The sequence below is a fragment of the Mugil cephalus genome, chromosome 19 (assembly GCF_022458985.1).
Source record: "Mugil cephalus isolate CIBA_MC_2020 chromosome 19, CIBA_Mcephalus_1.1, whole genome shotgun sequence".
NCBI lineage: Eukaryota > Metazoa > Chordata > Actinopteri > Mugiliformes > Mugilidae > Mugil > Mugil cephalus.
The window spans coordinates 11,602,979-11,624,097 of NC_061788.1; the positions used below are offsets into that span (position 1 = coordinate 11,602,979).

The window sequence follows — 21,119 nt, forward strand, 5'->3', positions numbered from 1 at the left end:
GGGGGGTTCACTGCCTCTCCTCTCAGTCCATCTGTCATGTGTACAGGTAGAGTTGATTTGCTGCTACCACAGCCTCAATCTCTATGGATATCACGCTGTGACTGGTCTACAATTTTTCGGTTGGTTATTCGGCTTTTCAAAAACGTCTGTAAACACCGATGCCATCAAGATCTTCAAATATTTGCAAGATTTAATCGTCTCCACAATTAGTTAATTAGCACCGGTTTATTATATTAGTAAGGTGGGCTGACTCCGTATCCTCTGAGTCTCTGTTTTTCCGTGCCTTGCTGCTGATTCATTCAGACACTCATTCGTCCATCACATTTGGGAACAGATTTCATTACTTTTCTCATAAATCACACTTTGCGGGAATCATTGTGTGAATGAATATCGCCGATCCTCTTAAAAAGGGGTCGTGCAGCAATCAAGTTTTTAGTGACCACTTCCTGCAGCATGACATCTCGTCAACTTTCTTCAGCTCGGATAAATGTGCGGCGTGGACGCGTGGAGAGACGAGAGCGCTCTCAGCGGCTCCGATGTAGGCATCCATAATCCCAGACCTCATCTGTTAGTCGTTATCCACCATCTGCACACCGTTAAAGAATAATGACTAATGTCAGCATTAGAAATTGATACGGTAATAAAAAACTGGTCAATAAAAAAAAGAAGAAGAAACAGCTCCAATAACCATAAAATAGTGGAAACACAAGGGTGGAGACTCTGGGTTGTTATTTAAAACTCACAGGTAATAGTTGGACAAACCATTTGACTCAGGAGGGAGCTCCTCTGAGTGAACAAATCTTTTTTTTTTTATTTATTAACGTGCACGGTACAGAAATTGGGAGAGTCTTGGGCCAATAGAGGGTGAAAAGGCAAGGCCGAGTGAAGTGTGGTGTATGAAACCCCGCCGGGTCCAGACACTGGTAGTGATGATGAGACTAGGAGAACGCCGGAGATCTAGATGAGATGAGGAGTGGATTCTGATGAGCTCAACTTGGACCCTGGATATGAAGCCTGGAGTAGGGTCGCTGCAATTTCAACCTGAGATGAAAGCCGACAGCAGCTCAGGGGAACATATTTAAAGTGACAGCTGGACATGATTGACTGATCCAGAGTGCTTCACAAAAATATATACGGACACAGCGTTAGAAGATTTGTGGACACAAGCTGTTCATTATACAAATGAAACAATGGATAATACCGTATGATGTAATTAGATTTCAGGTCTTCCTTGCACTTGAGAAACATGGGCATCGTTTCAAACGGCCGTTCCCTTTCCGCCCAGTGCTGAACCAGGACTCGACCTTGGTGTTGGTATCAGCTGTTGGTCATTTCGTTAATCAGGCTGTGGAAATGAGGTTAACAAGAGAAACCAATGACATGAATTTGTCCAGATAATGTGGAATCCGTGGCTTATTCTTTGCAGATAATACTCCTTAATGCAGACTGCAAAGAGGTTTCAGCGTTAGCCACACTGCACATGCAAATGCACCCGGCACTCGGTGAGGAATATTCAGTACCCCTGCTGGTGTGCCACAGCCCCCCACCCCCCGGTGCGTGAACTTTTTTTTGTGAGAAATTATATCCTCGCAGCAGATTTCATTTGACTTGAGGGAAATCCCATCCAGCATTAAGCAAATTGCTTAGGCCAACACAGCATTTCCAATTCTGATGACAAAGAAGTTTTCTTTTTTTTTTCCCTCTGTGCATTTGTGTATTTTTATCAAGAAGAATTCTTCACCTGAAAAAAAAAAGGCTAACTATTCATGACTCGCATTAAATATTCCACAAAGGGACCTTCCTCACTCAGTGGCGGCTGTTTATCCAGATTTGAACCTGATCTATTAAAACAACCTGCTGCGGCTCGACCCGCACACGCACGCTCCGTGACTTCTCTCTCTGCATATTTGAACGGCCCGTCCTTGCAGCTTTTTTCTCGGAAAAACTAAAAACAGAAATAGGATGACGCGGCTCAGAGACGACGTCTGTCACCCTGCAGGGAAACCTGGGCTGTCACCAGAGCTGTAAACACACAAGAACAACATGTCTGATCAATAACCCACCAGCCATGATTTGCTTCACTGTGGTGTGGCTGACAATCAGCGGCATCAAACTTTTCAAGCTGTTGCCCACTGATAACAGACGTGAGGCTGGGCTGTGTACTGTGGAGTCATGCATTCCGCTTCATCCAAATATCATAAATTGCGCTTAAGCAAAGCTTGTCAGCCTTTGACAAAATACTACAACCAGGCTTCATGCACGAACAGTTGCAATATAATGATAAATAACCTGGCAGTATAGAGCGTTTGGTTTTGAATTCCTACTTGCTGCAGGTGTTACTGAATTTTCTGGCTGTTTCAACCTCCAAAATAATTTGTTCATAATTGTACGGGGACCTGTGTAGAACGTCAGATGGCGACACCAAAAACTGAGGCTTCTGAGACCATTTCCCTCACCTGGCAATCCCCTGTTTGTTTTTTTTTCCTTTAGTTAAAGACGATTGATTGCTTGACATGTTGCATCGTGGCGTTATTTCAGGCCATTAAATGTGGTAATCATTCTCAATGAACGTTTGGACAACGCACGGAAACACAAGGTCTAGAGGGACCACATAATAAATAGTGAATGAATTCAGAGCGTGTGTGTGTGTTTGTGTTTCTCATGTTGTGGGGACGTAAATCTGTTTGCATCTTCACAGTGTGAAACATGCCTCCACTTTGGAGACAGAAATGAATCACACATTTTTGAGGTGAAGAATTGAATTAAGATCAGAGTTAGGATTAGAAATAATTAGTGGTTAGCACAAAGCCTACATGGAATAAATATGACTGAATGTAACGTCTTCTCAAGTGATGAAAATACATTTAAACTTATAATAAAATATGACGCAGTCCTATTTAATTCAGTTGTATTAGATGGTGATTTTTGTGTTATGAATATGATACACAATGACGCTACATTGTACTGTTTCATAAAAACACAACATTATTCACAGTGTACTGCAATTAAACGCATGGGTCATAAGTACTTCGACCACAAGTAGTCCAATGAAAGTATCTAAAAGTGCAAAAAAAATAACAAATGTCATTCTTTTTAGCGCATGACCTTTAGTTATGTCTCGCAAATCTCATTATAGCACCCTGCATCCTGAACCTGAGCAGAGGTCTAATGAGCCAGGTGAAGACACCTGTGTGAATATACACAACATTAATGTGGTGAAGGATGAGACATGGACTCGTTTCTGAGCTGAAAACCCATTCATTTAAATGCATTCTGCGGGACTGAAACTGATATTTCTTTACGGTTTGGTGAAGATAAAAAAAAAAAAGGTTAATCCTGTAATGATTTCATAAATTTTAGTAAATGAGGCTCACGGAGGTAAGCTTATTAACATTGAAGCAGCGTATATTACAACTTGCAGATTAGAGCGTAATTATTTTTGCATGTATGTACGGGGAGCATGTGGCAACGAATCTGCCTGAAGGGGAGAAAGAGAAATAAATTATTACACTGTGATCTCTGATTACTTGATACATGTTGAATAATCACAAGTAATTACGGGGCACGCACAGGCACAGCCTATGGCCTTCAATTAGACGTGCACGTGATATAATAGAAGCATTTGGAGGCTGTGATCTAAAGTGTTACAGTGGTAAATAATGGCGGTAAATCCAAATATTTAATTAATGCTTGATTTCAAATCTCCTGATTTCCTTTTCTTTCTTCTTTCCTTTGGAGGATTTTGGAGGATTAACAGTTAAAAAAGTTTTTTTTTTTTTGCATCAGGTTGTATGAACCTGTCGCCCCAAATCTGACTGGCCAGATGAAATGCCATGTGAGAGCTGGGGATCACTGCAAATTTCTCCTTGAAGCTTCTTCTTGAAGCTAATTTGGAAAGCCTTCAAAGCAGCTCAATGTGTGTGTGTGTGTGCGTGTGTGTGGCTGTCGCATTTTAGATTTCTGTAGCCACATGTCCAGCGCTGCTGCCCGACGCACTGTGACTGATTAAACCACCCTGTTATGGATCTACTGCTGGCGTCACAGACTGTGACTGAATAATAACGACCCGGATAAACAATTAAAATCTGTATTTGTGGCGAGTGCACAATGGACGTCATAAATAACAGTGAAGGTTGTGGTGGCGCCGTCACCGACGCATTTGAAAGTCTTTAAAACAACTCATCCGATTGACCTTCTCTTTGAGTTTGTGTGTGCGCCTCGTAAAATAAATATGTACCCTTCGACTTACGATAGAGCCACTCCGTCTCATGGGGTGAGGCACAACAATGGCAACACACCTGAGGACTCATGGGAGGTGATCATCAATGTAGCACTTCCTGTCAAGCCTGATGGATGCTCACCCTGCAGAAGAATCGCATAAAAACCACTGCTTCATCCATCCCAGTCTACGCGCTGGTGGTGAAAACAGACAAAAGCCGATCTTTGGGTCGGATAAAGGTTCGGCAGCTCTTCGGCTCAAGCAGGTCTGCTTTGCAAACTGGGCCGCAGTCAGTCTTAATCCACTGGCCTTGACTGCAGTGCAGCAGCTAAACATTACAGCCGATCACCCCGGCACCACAGCACAGCACGACGCAGGCCAGTATCTCAACACAACAGGTCCTTTCTGAGCGCTAAGCGGAGACTGAGCCTCCGATAACGCAATATAGCTGCTCAAGAGGCCTTCCTTCCTGCTGGAGCACTCAACGTCAAGTCTCTCACGCGGCGCGGGAAACTGAATAAAAAGGAAAACTTAGCAGGAGGGGGTCACGGGCAACAACTGAGCAGGGCAGGGCTGGCGAGACGGGAATTCTTCTCAGGTTTCAGATGAGAATCAGCGTCTTTTAGGTGAACCCGTTCCCCTGCTACCGGGAAGCTTCCATCAAGGTGAGAATACAAAACAGCATCTGTTCTGCCCAGCTGTATTAACCAGGCACAGATAAAGGGGTGGGTCTTGTGTGGGAAAAAAGCCAGAGTAAAGACTGACTGGCTTTCATAAAGCTTCTTAAATTCTGCACGTAAGTCGCATTCTTCGTGCCTAAACCCACTCCTCACCAATCCCACTACCTACAGTGTAAAATACTTCTCTCCCGATTTACCGGCGTCCCTTCAAAAAAGACAGAGCGCCACTCTCTCAGGAATGCAGCAAAAACCAGAGGAAGAGGAAGGCGAGGATCAAACCAGCTACAACTCCCTTGATGACCAAAGCTCTTTTGAAGCTCTCCCCAATAGTCTTGAGGGAGTCCCACAAGCTCGAGCCGTACAGAGCGAAGGAAAACAATAGACGTCGGGTCACGTGTGTTTTAGCAACACGTCAATTCCCGTGACGATTCAACATGTTTCCCACCACATTTTTCCTTTACATAATGTATATGTTTTCGCCGCGGTTTCGGATGCAGTGGTTCGAAAAAGTCTCGAGGGATTCCTCTTAATGACCCTGATTTGATGTGCTCTGTTGCGACTAATCCCTCTTTTATTTTAACGTAGTGCATATGTACTGGCAGGTATGGCCGAGGAGCTGCGTGCGCTCTTTTTTATTAACACAGCGCCGACCTTGGCTCGTGATGATGCATGTTTATGCAGGCTTACATGCGGGAGTGTCTAGTTTACTTTCTTAAGGTCAAATCCGAAGAACGCTGCGCTCAGACCAAGAGGATACAGTGTTTTTATTAAGGAAGGACATGTAAAATAGGACATCACACTGATTACACAGATACTGCCTTAACCTTCAGTAGTAGTGAAATCCATTTTTTCTTTTTTATGATGTCCTTTAACGTTTTTGTTTTTTCTTTTACATTACCAACACAATCACATCTCCGCTATGCAGAAACAATAACACAGAAAAGTGACAGTGGTCTTTGGAAATCACGTAAGGGAAAAACGCAGCAACAACATAGTGGAGAACTGTTTATTTCTCATGCACAACAATCTTCTGCAAAAGTTCTGACCTTGATGTTGACAGCTGACAGAAGTTCTCAGTCCTTCTTTCTGAATCTGGTGTAGGCGGCACCCGCGGTACGTTCTGGGAAAAAAGCAAGGCAGGAAGGAGCTGACAGGGTTGTTTGCACTAAATCAACCAGTGCTTGTTTAAAGTCGTGCGAAGCCAAGTCTCAGCTCAGATCTCAGATCCTCACGGACAAATCCAAGTAAAGTTAATGAGCAAGTTTGCAAGTCTTCGTTCTGGCCGGTGATTCAGCAGCACGTGTGTACTCACATATCAAATATGTGCTCAGGTTGTCGGGAAATTTCACTGACTGGAAACATCTTTGGAGATTTATACCACAAATCAATTGAATCAGCCGAAGAGGGATGAATGGGAACCAACTGTGTGGACCTCTGATTTAAAATCATTTCAAAATCTGAATTTGGATTTTATGTAAATGTATTGTTCTCATGTCATCTAGATGAATGTCAGTCTCCCGCTTCTGAATTATATTATCATTTTTCATGTAACAATTCCTTGATGTTCATATTTGTCCTTTTGAATGAAATGGATTTGCCAAAAAAGTAGACTCTAAATCTTGTTAAGTCATGCAGCATTTTAGTATTTAATGCACCATTTCAATTTGAGAAGTGGTTGCAGTGGATTTAATGGGAACATTTTTGCCTTGGAGGCACTGGTGAAGAATGATTTTTCATCGGAAAGCTAGTTTCAAACTGGTTCAAAGTTTGATTCTTCATTTCATTTTTTTTTTCTTTTTTTTTCAGTTTCACTTCTGAATTGGCTTTGGAGGTCAAATAAAACCTGGAAAAGAAATGATCTGGCATTGTTTCTTTAAAAAAAACAAAAAAACAAAAAAAAACAACTTTGTCTCTTTTAAAATGAGCAATCAAATCAGCCCACTAGGGGCAGAACGCGGTCCAGATGGGTCGACTGTGTGATTCAAAATCACGGGTTCCTGTCTGTGCTCCATCCAATCACCGTATATTCATCTCTCTCCCACCTCCGCGACTGCTCACGTCTGCTCAGTGTTCTGTCTCTTAAGGTTTGAACACCTGTCTTTTTCTTTGATTTTTTTAAATATATGCACACAGCATGTGTACGCTGACAGAAATGTTGAAACGTGCTTGAATTAATTCAGATGGATGCACGTTTAATTTTGCATCACGGGGATCTTTGACATTTATAGACTGGCAGAAAATGTATAGTTTGACTATGTAATAATGAACCCATGATGGGTTTGTGAGGTTGAATAGGTTAAAGAAAGCAAGCAAGAGTTGGTCTGAAATTAACGTGTAAAGTAGTCAATACGTTGGCATTTAAAGTCTAAAGATCATAAACACTTCTGTTATATACTTGGATTACATGTAAGGTCAAAGCCGCGGACCTGAATCCACAGCTAAAATGAAACACTATGGATACTATTATCCCCCATGTGACCTTTCCGTATTGTTATTTCTTCACCATGAATTCACAGGAAACTCCTCGTGTTTTGTGCCATTTTGAGATTGCAGGATAGTAAATATCCGTTTCCCGCACTCTGAGTTTAATTATACCGATAAATAAGATATTAGCGTGCAGGTTAAAAGCCCCGAGCATAACTTACACGTACTGTTTATGAGCTGCCTGCTTAACAACAAGGCCAACATGCCCTTCACCAATGCACCAATGAGCATTATAGAAGAGAGATAGTGGCCAACAGGGTGATCCATCTTAGGGCCAGACCGTGAGCACAAAGCCACAGGCGGCCAGAGCACTTTCTCTTTCTGAAGGATTACCAAGAAAGAATAACTGCACTTTTTTTTTTACAGTTAGTGTCAGAATAAATACAGCTCAGGTTGGACTGAATATATAAATTGAAAAACTTTCCAGTTAGGTGAGCTTTGGCCTTCTCTGCATGTCAAAATAGTGTGCATGGCTCTGTACCAACAGAAAAACCTCTCTGTATATTATATTTATTCCCTTTTCAGCTGAAAACGGATTAAACTGTGTCACTGACGACTGCCAATACTATGAGCAGCCAATACTTGCACATACCCCAGTAAGCTAAGTCAACATGGAAGTGCTAAAAACTCCCAAAAGCACATCAATCCCTAAAGACCCAACTAAAAACTTTACAGGTAAGTTGCACTAAAATCAATTTTTGTCTCTATAGCTCATTTCTAATTTTGGACGACTTTACAAGGGGGAATTTCTATATAACTCTCCCCTTTAAATGATGTCGGGGCTGACAGTTATGCATAATTTAGGTAAGTGACAGGTAAATGCATTAGCAGGGGGATAGCGTCCTGCCTCAGCATTGTCCAACCGCCTCATCTCCGCTCGCTTTCGACATTTAAATTAAAAAAAGAAAGATTTAGGCACAGCCAAAGATGATTACCACCCACGCTGACCTTCAAAACCTTTCTTCGGGAACCCTTTAGGTGATGTCCACAGGGGACATCCATCTTTATATATAGATCCTTCTAATACTGCACATAAATATACTGTGCTGAGCACATAGCATATAAGATTTCTAGTCATTACGTCTCTGCTGTTCTCTTATTTCACATATTCTCTTTCTATTGCTTCTTTTCGCGTGTCGCTCTGTGCACTACTTTTGATGTTTATGGAAATTTCTTTCTTAATGTGACAGTAACTGTGTTGCGGTGTCAGTTTGGATACGCTACGAGGATCAATAAAAGTACATCTTCAGGGAACAGACGTTTTTATTCGACCCGTGGCGCTAATTTCACTGCGATTAGCCACGTAGCCGCGGCTGACGGATGTGGCGGCCCGGTTCGTTTGCGACCAGCAAAACCTGCACTTGAGTGATACGTTTGCCTTCACTTTAAAACGTAGATGTCTGCTTGTGAGGAGAGAAACCGGGACTGAATATACATTTGGTAGACACACACACGTTTGAATTTACTAAGCACACAAAATGCATTAACGAACCACATGCGAACAACACTTGACATGCGTCGACACTTATATCAATACTTCTGATACCAGGTCTTTATGCTCTAAAATCGATACTCATTTCAAAATATTGATACTTTTGATACTTCAGTCATCCTAAGTCACGGCTGGGCAATACATTTCTACAGGGGGCCGCATGAAAAATCTGAACTGTGCTGGAGGACTGAACCAACGATAACTTAATTCTGTTCTATATTAATTTTCTCCCTTTGTAAAAAGCAGTAAATTGTATATTTTAATAAGCTATTTATTGTCCTCTTTGCAAAGCTTCCGCGGACCAAGGCGGGACCATGTAGCTACATGAATTATTTTCTGTATCTCAATAAATGTTTAATAGACAGCAAGAAGCTGTCTCAATCATCCTTTTTGAAGAATTAACAAATGCAGATTCTAACAGGGCCCTCATGACGTATTATTTACATCATGGCCTTTTCAAAATAAAAGCAACACAGTTGTATTGCATGCACAGCATAAATACTCATTTGTGTTTATGACTGGTACACTGCCAGGGATGGTTAACCAGACACATTAGGGTGCATTTACACAAAGTATCGTTATTGTCGAGACCAGCCTGAATTTTACTCAGTGTCAGATCAGAAAGGAAATCGGCGGCATCGAACACCACTACTCCTTGCAGATGATGTCCTCCTTTTGGCTCCATCGAGCTGTGAATTTCAATGGGGAGGCAGAAAGCTCGATGCGTCACAGTCAAGGTGGCTTTTCTCGCTCTAGACGAGCAAGGAGCAGCTGCCACGAGTGTAGGAGTTCAGATGAGCTACTGTGGAGTAATAGTACAAAGGGATGTGAGACTGATGATCGGCGCGGAGCGCCGTCTGACAGGCTTTGTATGAGAATGAGGAGGTGAGGTGCGAGCTGGGCTATAAAGGAGGGCTTTCGGTTTATCAATCCGTCGTCATTCAAAAGATCACCCGTGGTCACGAGCTTTGAGCAGTGACAGAGAGACTGAGATTGCAGATACAAGACGGCGTAATGAGTTTTCTCCAGTGGGTGTTCTGGTCTTCCTCGGTGTTAAAGAGATCTCACTGATCGTGCAAAACCTCCGCACTGGATCACTGCATTATGAACACACACACACACACATATACACAGGTGGTTCGGGCAACTAATGAAAATGCCAAGTTCTGTTTGGAGGAGTCCTCAGGCATGACCAACCAGGAAGACACTACAGAACAGACACTTAAAGGGATTCCATTTCCCAGCCGTCCGGGGAGAGACGAGGGTTCATGCATGGTAGCTGAAAGACAGAGACCATTTGTGTTTGACGATTAAAAGTTTAATCACTGATTAAAGCATATAATGTGTTCTGTGTTTAAACTTTGCTGACAAACTTTAAAACATTTCTACAACCTTGATGCCGCTCGCTGTAACTTTCATCTTTAAACTGCTTGTACTGTGAAATTGATTTCTTTCTATCTGGAGATCAGAGCGCGCCCTGTCCAGGCCTCTGCAATCCCCACTCCTTTTATATATTGACAAACCCAAAAAAAGCTTAAAACGAGGGCCACATCTATCTGTCCCTTTATATTCTATCAATTCAGAAAAAAAAATGAAAAACTGCTGCGAAATGACTTCCTGAGTCAAATGAGTCCATTTCACGCACACACACACACACAAAAAAAATCCTGATCTGCCAAAGCAAAGATGATGTTACATTCGCTTCTTTTTAGCCAACATAGACAGAATATATTTTCAGCGAGTATCGTCTTATGAGATACAGTAATTATTCCCTCACTTACTTCTCAGCATCCCACACGCGATTTTCGGATGTTTTGATTTTAGAACTGGGTCACCCCTAAAGTTAGGGAAGTAATTAACAGTCTCCAAACAAAATCTTATTTAACATCCATTTATATTCACATATAGATGCCTTATGAACATAGGATGTCCATCCGTGCACTCATTTGGATTAATTAACTGGAAATAATTGGAAATTAAGACTCCTTTAAAGTCTTAGATTGAGGGCGGTCGTTCTTTGATTTTATTTTTTTTGCCTGAAAAATGAAAATAACATCTGACCATCTCATTATGTTTTGCAAAAATGACTTGACATAAATTGGTTTCCAATTCTTTGCGTGGCGAAACTGATCAGAAGCCATCACGGAAACTTTGTAAGTGACCGAATTAGGGACGTGCAAATAAAAGAAAACAGGCTTTTGATGCTCAAACAAAAGCTTGTCACCGCGAACGTCTGCCATCAAACGCTTGGAAAGGAGTCAAAGAAGACAGCTTCATTTTCAGCATTAAAGAGCTTATAATTACTCTTCATAAACACCTTTCCAAAGAAGCAGAACAAATGACAGATTCAATCACGGCCCTGCTGTACCTGGTTTATTTTGAGTGTTTTGTTTTCTTAGCGCAGGCAGTCTGCCAATTTCTTCTGAACATCACAATTGCATATATGCGTGGTAAGTGCGTGCGCGTGTCTGCGTATGTGTCACTGAGAAATGTGGGGATGGCAGCGCGGAGCACATGCGTCTGGCGTATGCCTGTTCGCTGAAAGGAAGAGGCAGACAGGTGAAAAGGGAGATGGAGAAAGAGCGAGACATGTCGCAGCACCCTCAGGATGTCTCCTCTTTCTGAGCAGCTGTTGTCTGAGAGCTGGAGGCAGCACTGCGGCGCCCTGTCAACTCCTTCTCCCACAGAAGCCCCCGTGCATGCAAAACAGGCACAGGCTGCCCTCTCTCCTTGGCCACGCTTTTCCGCCCCCTTTTTCTCTCCCTGTATAACAGACACCTCCTTATTCACCACCCCGCCGCCACCACCACCGCCAACACCACCACCCCGCCCGTCTTTATTCAAATCTATTTCAAGCCATCAAACGTGGCGCACTCAGTAATAGTAACAGCGCGCACAAACACGGTGCACGCGGCAAGTGACACGGTATTCCGGGAAAGAGCATCTCAAGGGCAGAGACTGATAAAAAAAAAAAAAAAAAAAAGGAAATGCATTGTTGCTTTTATTTTACACCGGGCTGATTGCACACTACTAGATGCACCGGTTCCCCTGCACAGTAAAAAACTAATGGGCTCCTTTGGTCGACCACTAACATGTTACATTACTGAAAGGCTCCTGATGTGCAGAGAATTAAGCCATTTAAAAACCTCTTTTTAACATCATTACTATGGCATTGCCTCAGGTGGTGTAATGAGTTTTCCATTTGTGTCTGGGAGATTGTGTGAATTACTAAAATGTGACTGCTAAGGTTAGGAAAGAGCAATTTTCCACACCACAACTAAATCTACAAATTATAACTCTGCATTAAATAGAACTGTTTGTGGTGCGGATGATTAACTGCGTCAGGAGTGTTTTTATTGTACAGGGTAAACCTTTAGTACCAGCTAGCGTGCTGCTGCAGTTAAGGCGCCCAAACACCTAAAGCTTAAAAAGAGGTTGTAGTAGAAGGCTGCACCATTAAGTGCATCACTGAGTCAGGTGTTATGCCCCACATCAAGGTATGGTTGAGGGCCCGTTCTTGCAAATGGGTCTGTGTCAAAATACTGAACAGTATTGGAATTTACATGTGCTCAAGACAACAGCAGTGTGGTGGTTAACACAGCAACCTGACAGCAAGAAGGCTCCCAGCCACCCTCCAGAGGACAAATGCCCACAGAAAATGAATGAATGAATGAATGAGCTCACCGTGGTGGCTCCAGCCGTCATCATCATGGTAGTGCCTGACTCCGCTAACTTCTAGGTGATTCAAAAATGGAGCTTTAGTGGGAACTGAGCCGAGCCTGAGCTAAATGGCTTACAACCGGTGAAGGCGCCCTCCTGTCAATCAAAGCAGCCCTTAATTATGCATAACTTTTAAGCTTTGATATAATTCAAAAAGCTGAGTAATATATATATAAAAAATATGATTATGAAGATGTTTATTTCTACTGAAGGGGATTATAATATGGAGGTCTATGGGGATCGACTCTTTTTTTTGGATTCAGCCCCAAGTGGACATTTAAGGAACTGCAGCTTTTTGGCACATTGGCTTTATTTTCCAGCCCCAGACGTTGCCACTTGTTCCGGCATAGGATTGAAATTGCGGGTCTCTAGGTGTGAGTGTGTGGTCAGTTACTCTCCGTATCAATTCGGTGGTGAGCTTTAAGGCGTAAAACAACACTTTATTTTAGTGTAATCCAGTTATAGATGAACTGGATCTGTGAGGTGAAGTCTAGAGGAAGGAACACATAAATATTCATCTCAATTTCACACTGTTTAAAGTTGACAAATTCAGGACTGGTGGAGGATATTAAGATAAACTAACAGAGTATAGTGATTTATAGTGACGTCAAATGTGTTATTGTCCATATGATGCCTATTGTTTCACCACTATCCCTGGCAGCTGTTGCTATTGACACAATGCTTTAGATAGGAGCCCTTGGATTAACAAGGCACACAACACAACTGGCATTGAGAAGATGTGGAACCATAAACGTCACGCTTACGTGACCGAGAGTAAACACTGAGTGAGATAAATGCACTTAAAGCTCGCACAAACAAACATGCGTACATGTTTACCCCTACACGGATGAAAACAAGATAAAGTGGCATCAAAATTAGCTGATATTTTATCAGAGGGCCCCAAGTCACTTCATTGTTGTTATTGGCTGCCATCATGTGGTGACAGTGGGTACTACACGGTTTTAATCGCATGTGTAGAATATAATAAATTCTATATTTTGAATGTAACTTGAACTACTTTTTTTATTTCAGTGATAGTATACAAAGCCATGTTGTGTAAACTGTGATCCTTTATGTGCTCTAGATGATGTTTTAGATACATTTTCCACCTTCACACGAACACACGATTTTCACATTACATCACAAATTACAAAACGGAACAAAACAGAAGCTTTGGACCGCAGATTTCATAGTGTTTCTTAGTTTTGTTCATCATTGAAAATGTTCGTTTCCTAGTTTGCTTTCTTTCAACCAACGCCATTTCGTAGATATTAGATTTCATTTCCGTTCCTTGTGAGTAAAACACGGATAATAGCATGCATGTTGTGTCGTTGTAACTTCATTTGCTGTGTGCAACATTCAAAAATGCTGAACTTCAGACAAAACCACAAACAGTGGCGCAACATGACGGCGCAAATGTCTTGTCTTATGATTCGATCAGTGATAGTTAAATCTGGATTCCTTTCTGTGTCTGGTGGTTACAATAATAGAAAGAAAATAAATATGTATGTCTGAACATGCAAATGTTAGATAAGCTTGTTCGGACATGGTAATAGGTGTGGATGAAGAAGATAAGCTCGGTCAACTATTTCCTGAGGAAGCTGAGGTTCTTCAGTGGAAATCTCACCAGTCTGTTGCGGCCTGCACCCTTTTTCTCCGTCACGGTCTGCTGGGGGAGCAGCATTGCAGCCAGAGACTGAATAAACTGATGAGGGAGGCTGGCTCCGTCGCTGGCTGCAGACAGGAGACATTTGAATCAGTGGTGGAGAGGAGGACACTGAACAAACTGTTGTCAGTCATGGATAACCATGAGCACCCTCTCCACCATGTAACAGGCAGACAACGGAACGCCTTCTCTAAAAGGCCCAGACAACTTCATTGTCTCAAGGAATGCCACAGGAAATCTCTCCTGCCACAAGCCATCAGTCTGCACAACTCCTCATCTGTTGGTGACTGATGACACTGGACTTCCTGTAACTGGCACATATTGCACATTGTTGTTTTGTTTTTTTGTTGGTGTAATTTCATTTCATTTCATTGCAATTGCATTTTAATGTTAAATTATTTTATTATTCTTGTAGAAAATGTAGATTTTTTTCAAATTATAGTATGTTGAATGCCTGTAAATTGTTGCTACAACAGTTGAAGTTCCCAGTTTGAGGTTAATAAAGTATCTATCTACTAACTATTTCTCAACCCTGTCAAATGTCAGAGAAACTCCTTCTCCCATAGAAGGTCCTCATAAAGGAGTTTGCTCGTGATGTAAGAAATCAATACGGAACTGGCCACAAATAACACTACTGAGCATCTGACCTTTAATCTCATGAAGCATTAAGTTTGTTCCCGTCACCACGTATTGACTTAGGAGCCGTTTCTGGAGCTTTCAGTCATGCGATCGCATATTAATTTTGAGTCTTGAGTCTTTAGGGGGATAGAAAAAATATATAGTGAAAACTGAATTTATTTTATGCAACGCCTGACAAAAACCTGTCTGCTGACAAAAACTGTGACACGAAATGTAACTGAAAGCTCTGGGGAGGCTGATAAATGGACCTTGAGGTGAGGTTGGACCTGCCTGTTTAATGGTCTCTCAGAACGTTTCTATGTATACGCGACTAAATTAAATAGAAATATTCTTCATGTCTTGTGTATCATGGTCTCTTTAAACTTGTACTTCGATTAAATTTAACTCAGCCTGATTCAAGAATTTTAGTTTTAGTTTGAAAGACATCTGTGTAAAACTGTAAAGCCCTTCTGTTAATGTCTTTAAATCACTATCTAAAAACTTTCCTACCTTGAGTCTGGGGAGTTTCAGGCCTTCAGTGTGCCATTACAGAACCAAGAATTGTAGAAAAACGGGAGGGCGTCATTCAGCAAACCAACAGGTTTACCTGGACAACATCCTATCTTAGGTAAGATCTAATCTGCAGAACTGAAAAAGCTGCTTGCACCTTTTTTTTTTTTTTTTATTAAAAACATGCCTTGTTGCGGGCAAGCAACAGGTTGATCCACCTGTGGAACTAACCCTAAGCCTGACCCTGTATTGTGCGATGACAATGGATATGCACTTAATGTACGAAAGTCAACAAACAGGTCTCGGTGAGCGGCTGCAGCCTCTGAATTCTTTTCTGAAAGAATAATTGAGTCCTGCCGCCTGTTGTTACCGCGCGTGTCGTCATCGGGACGGTAGTTGCGGAAGTGGCCTGCGCTGTTTGCGGAGGATGAGACCTGCTGAGCGACCAGACGCCGGGGAAGAAGAGGTGTGAGGAGTCCGGGATCCGTGACGTTAAAGGCTCAGGTGGATGTGGATTGTCCCTCAACATGCTTTTCGGATGAGATCCAGCTCGATCCCAGTCTCGTTTCGTGCGTGTGACCCGTCTTGAGACTGAACTATTATCGCGGGGAGAGCGTTATTTTTGGGGGATGAGCTATGGGTGCACTACAGTCCGCACCTGGCCATCAAGAATACATCGATCTGGCTGAAAAGACGGGCTGTGAGTAATAAGAATTATTATTGTCTGTAGTTATTTTTGTTTTTTTATTTTTAAATCGCCTCCGGTCTGAATCAAAGGAAGCAAACATGAGCTCGCTGTAACGGAAGTATCATAATATTAACCCAGTCTCATCTTAAAGGCTGTATCCGGCTATTATTTATTTATTTATTTATTGTGTGGGTGCGTGGGTGTGTGTGTGTGTGTGTTAAGCAAATATTATTATTAGCTGTAATCACACATGTCTTGTATCCCCGACTAAAAGGTAAACCAGTCTGTGTGGTGCAGTCGCTATGAATAATTTAGAGTGAAAGTTAATGGATGTGTAACTTCACCCTGTTGACAGAGGGGGTTCTAGTTAATAATAGATCACCAGAGAAATATATGAATTCAAATGATAGAGTAGTGCTTTTTTTAGAAAAGGGAGGGGAGTGTCAAAGTCTAAGTGTCTACAGTGGTTTACATGTAATATGAATATTCAAACGTGCTGCTTTGACCGCACACAATAATGTAGAAATAGCTGCTGCTCTCATATTCTCAGCAAACAAATCATTGTGGGTAGTCTTTGTGTGCGCACAGGTGGCTCAACTCAAATGTGACTCCTCTTGGTTTTCAGTTTCTTTCGAGCAGATTGGCGTCCTGCATAAAAGATTCAAACAGTTGAGCCACAATCAAGAGACTCTAAGGTGAGATTATCCTTATGATTTGTATCCGTATTCTTTATGCAAATGTGGTTTCTTCTTCTCGTGACACCTTTCTCTGGAATGGGAAACCTGCTCGACAGGCTACCTGTCACAACATACATGCATGTCTTATAACTGTTGAATTCCTCTTAACGCCCACAGGAGAGAACACTTCAATGAAATCCCAGACCTAGCATGTAATCCGATCCGTGCCCAGATCGTAGAGGCTTTCTTTGACAGAAGGTACCGTAAATGTACCAGGTTCTTACCTCTAACATGATATGATTTACGAAGCAGCGCAACCAGCTACTTGAAACATTTTAAGAATTGCAATTAGCTCTTGGCGTGTCTCTTCAGAAACATCCGTCAGAACGGTGGAGGGACGGTCGAGGAGATCGGCTTTGAAGAATTCCTGGTCGTCATGTCTCACTTCAGGCCTCCGTCGCTGCACATGACGAACGAGCAGCGTGAGAACGTCAGGAGGGAGAAACTGAGATGTGCGTCTTCAAATAAATGAAAATAAATGATGCATTTCTTGATGTTATGCGTGGCTGTCGGAGTGATGGCTTTGTTTGTTCTCTCTGCAGTTTTGTTCAACATGCACGACACTGACAATGACGGGACCATAACCCTTGAGGAATACCGACATGTAAGCATGTAACTCCATACTGTGGAGCCTCTCCCCTATTACGTGCCTTACTGCAACACACTCAGTTTGCAGCTAATGAGGCCAGAGAGGAGACATTTAATTTCCTCAGTCTTGTTGACGTATTTTTTAAATCTTCTTTTATTTCAACTGTTGTTCACATCTGTCCAGGTGGTGGAGGAGCTGTTGTCTCGTAGCGGGACCCTTGAGAAGGAAACAGCCAAAAGCATTGCTGATGCAGCCATGCTGGAGGTGGCCAGCATTTCAATGGGTCACATGGTATGTAATGTACAGTTGAGCTACAGTAGCAGTCTCAACATAGCTTAACAGCAGCTTTTCATTTTTAAACACTTTTCAGTCCTGGCTGACTCAACCACGCCCTGTAGTTACTGCAGGTTGATACTACAGCTCCGTGATTGATTTCTGCAGGCAGCAGAACAAACAATAGTAATAATAAAGAAGTCACCCTGCATCTGGCTGTATGCTATTCGTGGAACCAGTCTGCAAACAGCAAGGTTCAGTGAATGGAGTTTCGTTCACCTTGCTGATAAACTGGAGGTCTGCAGATCTTCATGTAACGGATCACTGTGACCGCTTCTTGTTGTTCCATTGCTCCCTGAAATATTTCAAACTGATGCACTATCAGAAAAAGAAATGCAAAACTATTCCTTTATTGTCTGTGTTTTTTATGTGAGGCTTCATCAGTAGGAAATGTTTGCTTTCATAGTGGTAACTCAATGCAGCACCTTCCCCAGCAGTATATAAGTTTTGCACAAATTTCAACAGTGAGCTGTAGACTCAATCCTCACTGTGATTTCTTATTCTTATGCAAATTTATTTAAATGGAAATCTTTCAGAATACCACTTTAAGTTTCATTATTTGCCTGGACAAACTTCGTAACTTCTCTTCATTTGATACACAGGAACCTGATGAATTCTACGAGGGAATCACCTTCGAGCATTTCGACAAGGTTGGTACACAGAATACACATTATGTTTGTTTGCTAAAGTTATGTCCTCGCCAGTCAGCATACTTCAAAACTGCATCCAGATGTAAAGTCATTAATGTGGATCATACCGCCTTGAAGTGGGGTGAGCTTGAAGTAATGTAAAACCGTATTTTGCAGTTGCTGATTGAATTTGAAATTGAGTCAAAGATGAACATCCGCTTTTTGAATATGGACACGACGACGCTGTGTAAATGAGGTTTGTACACTACAATAATGGAGTGACTCCCAGAAGAGTCACAGAACTACACTTTCACTGTAGCTTTACCTGTATGTTGTTTCTGTAGTTGCTATCACTGAAAATATGCCTTAACCATGTTTGAATAACTATGCAAGTCCAAAGACAATGTGTATTTTGTGGATGTGTTAGAAGCATTTATTTTATTACACGCAATAAAACGAGATAATCAGAAAATATTATGCACCTATGAATAAACGGATAAAGCAATAATAATCAGATCCATGTCTGGCTAACAGACAGAATGACTCTATGCATGCAGACATGACTCTTTGAAGAACCTTTAAAGATGTTGTTGCTTTACATTATTAACTCAATAATCAGGGATGTAAAGGTTTGTCTTGAAATGTATCTAATAATATTCAGACATTAACTTGAAATGCCTTTTACTCGTGTCACAAATATGACCCTTGGTGCATGCTCTGCACACTATATTTGCACAATAAAAGACCCCGTGAGACCGACCCGGCTTCAGTGCATGTGTGGATTTCTGATAAAAAGGAAACGGGAGTGCTGTCGTGCAATATAAAATGCTTCAAGGCAGAATGCAATTACTCCTAATTTTAAAAATAGTCACACTACGCGTTTTCGTTTAGTCAGGTACATTTATCAGTGTGTGCATCGCCATGCGACGATCATGGTTACATTTTAAATGCGCACGTGCAGTTTGGAAAACATTTGGTCAGCTTGAATGTTGGAACCGATAGTGAGAGCTGACAGGGATTTCTCAGAAAAGTCAATGTACCCTGAGAATGAATGATTCGTGGAAATACAGTCACATACTTGAGACTCTCTAACAGTGACGGTGCACGTTGAGCTACATAGTTATTCAGTGGGCAGCCTCAGTGACAGACAGTGATGCTGCAGGTTTCATATCAGACCACAGGGCCTTGCTAGTCCAACAATTTATACTAAAGTGCAGACATTTACAGCATCATACTGCTAAAACTTTTTAAATCAGTTAAAAGTTGAAGATAATCTTCAGCTCATAACACTTGTTTCAAGGTTCCATGTGCAGTAGCCACTGTTTGATTTTGGTCACAGGCTCCGGGTGTCACACCCGTTAGTCGTCTCCTTCTTGTGTCAATAAACTGAGTCAACAATCAAAAATAACAGGCTCAACATATCAAAAAATAATAATAATAAATGCTTTAAAGGCTTTAATCTCGTAAATGCTTTCCATTGTTTCTTTGAACCTGTGCTCTTTTACTCGTATAGTGCTGTTGTATTTAGTAATGGGTGTATAGGTCCCCCTATTGGTGAAAACGTGCACTGCACGTAAAATGATGATGAGCTCGCACCTGATTCTACAGCAGATACCGCAACTATTCAGATGATAAAACTGTATCATATGCAGATATTCTAGGTGCTTCTTAATTATTATTATTATCTAATGAAATTATTTGATTAAACACTACAGTCTGAAAACTGTATCATTTAGATTTTTAGAAGCTTGTCATGTTACATCCTAAGATATGATATTGCACCGGTTAGAGTTTATAATTGGTAAAACTTGTGATTATAATCTATCAGGTTTAATATTTATCTATTTTTTACAGGACCTGTTTGGCTTTTTTTTTTTGCTGCAAATAGGATAGAGCACTGATCACACGAAAGCAGGTTAACAAGCAGTTTCCATCGTGGGGACACGCCTTTGCATAGTTTGCGTCAAGCCTCCCAAAGCTGGTCGTACCGTCAGTCACATGCCTCAAGGAGTGATCTGAGTAATAATCACGATCCCCCGCGTCTGTGTTTGAGTGTGAAAGTTCATTCATGACAAAAGCTCGATGCACTCCACATAAACAACGGCAGCAAACGGTTGAACAGGTGATTCTGTGGTCGCAGCAGCTGTAACAAGACCCGGGCTCTGTTGGGGTTTGCTCGTGCGGTGTGTCACCAACAAAGCTGCACAGGTTATGGTTTTCCACCCCTCAAATATACAGAAAACAAAGATGTGAGTCAGGTGGAATTGAGACTCTGGATGACTTGACTCTGTAGGGCAAACGTCATCACCACAGAGGAGATGTAAAGTTTTAAGGAGGCAGTGAAAATAAGTGATTAATGTACACTGAAGGACGCCTGCTGCCCTGAGGTACCCTCTGTGTTTGTGCTTTAAATAAGACAGAGTTATAACAGGGAACTTGATTCATGACCCAGAGTGAATCCCCCATCTACTTCCAGTTTCCTGAGAGCTTGTGACTTGAAAAAAGTTTGCCTAAGAATTACTTAATTTCAATCCAAGTATTCGCTATCTATGTGATGACTGGTTCATCTATTCAAATACGAGTGCTTCTGCGGCATTTCAGCTTTTTTTTCCCCTGCAATCCTCCTCCACGCATGTCACACGGTTGCATCTTCAGCTATATTAGGCTGCAAGTATGCACGCCACACACCGTTGACACTTACAGTTACTTGACCCACACACACCCACACCTTGTGACCGGCCAGACGGCCCGCCG

At 41.9% G+C, this 21,119-nt stretch overlaps 1 protein-coding gene across 1 annotated transcript; it reads left to right on the forward strand.

Annotated features, from left to right (window-relative positions):
• Window positions 1–15,783: 15,783 nt before the first annotated feature.
• On the forward strand, window positions 15,784–19,128 carry tescb (tescalcin b). Its single transcript, XM_047570737.1, has 8 exons — window positions 15,784–16,089; window positions 16,703–16,772; window positions 16,932–17,012; window positions 17,127–17,266; window positions 17,357–17,418; window positions 17,587–17,694; window positions 18,339–18,386; window positions 18,543–19,128. The coding sequence occupies exons 1-8, from the start codon at window positions 16,026–16,028 to the stop codon at window positions 18,618–18,620; spliced, it is 651 nt and encodes a 216-aa protein (XP_047426693.1). The 5' UTR covers window positions 15,784–16,025; the 3' UTR covers window positions 18,621–19,128.
• The last annotated feature ends 1,991 nt before the right edge of the window (window positions 19,129–21,119 follow it).

Coding starts and splice junctions, on each gene's coding strand:
- tescb (XM_047570737.1), top strand. CDS start 16,026: ATGGGTGCACTACAGTCCGCACCTGGCCATCAAGAATACATCGATCTG. Junction 16,090..16,702: donor TCTGGCTGAAAAGACGGGCT/GTGAGTAATAAG, acceptor CTTGGTTTTCAG/TTTCTTTCGAGCAGATTGGC. Junction 18,387..18,542: donor CCTTCGAGCATTTCGACAAG/GTTGGTACACAG, acceptor CGTATTTTGCAG/TTGCTGATTGAATTTGAAAT.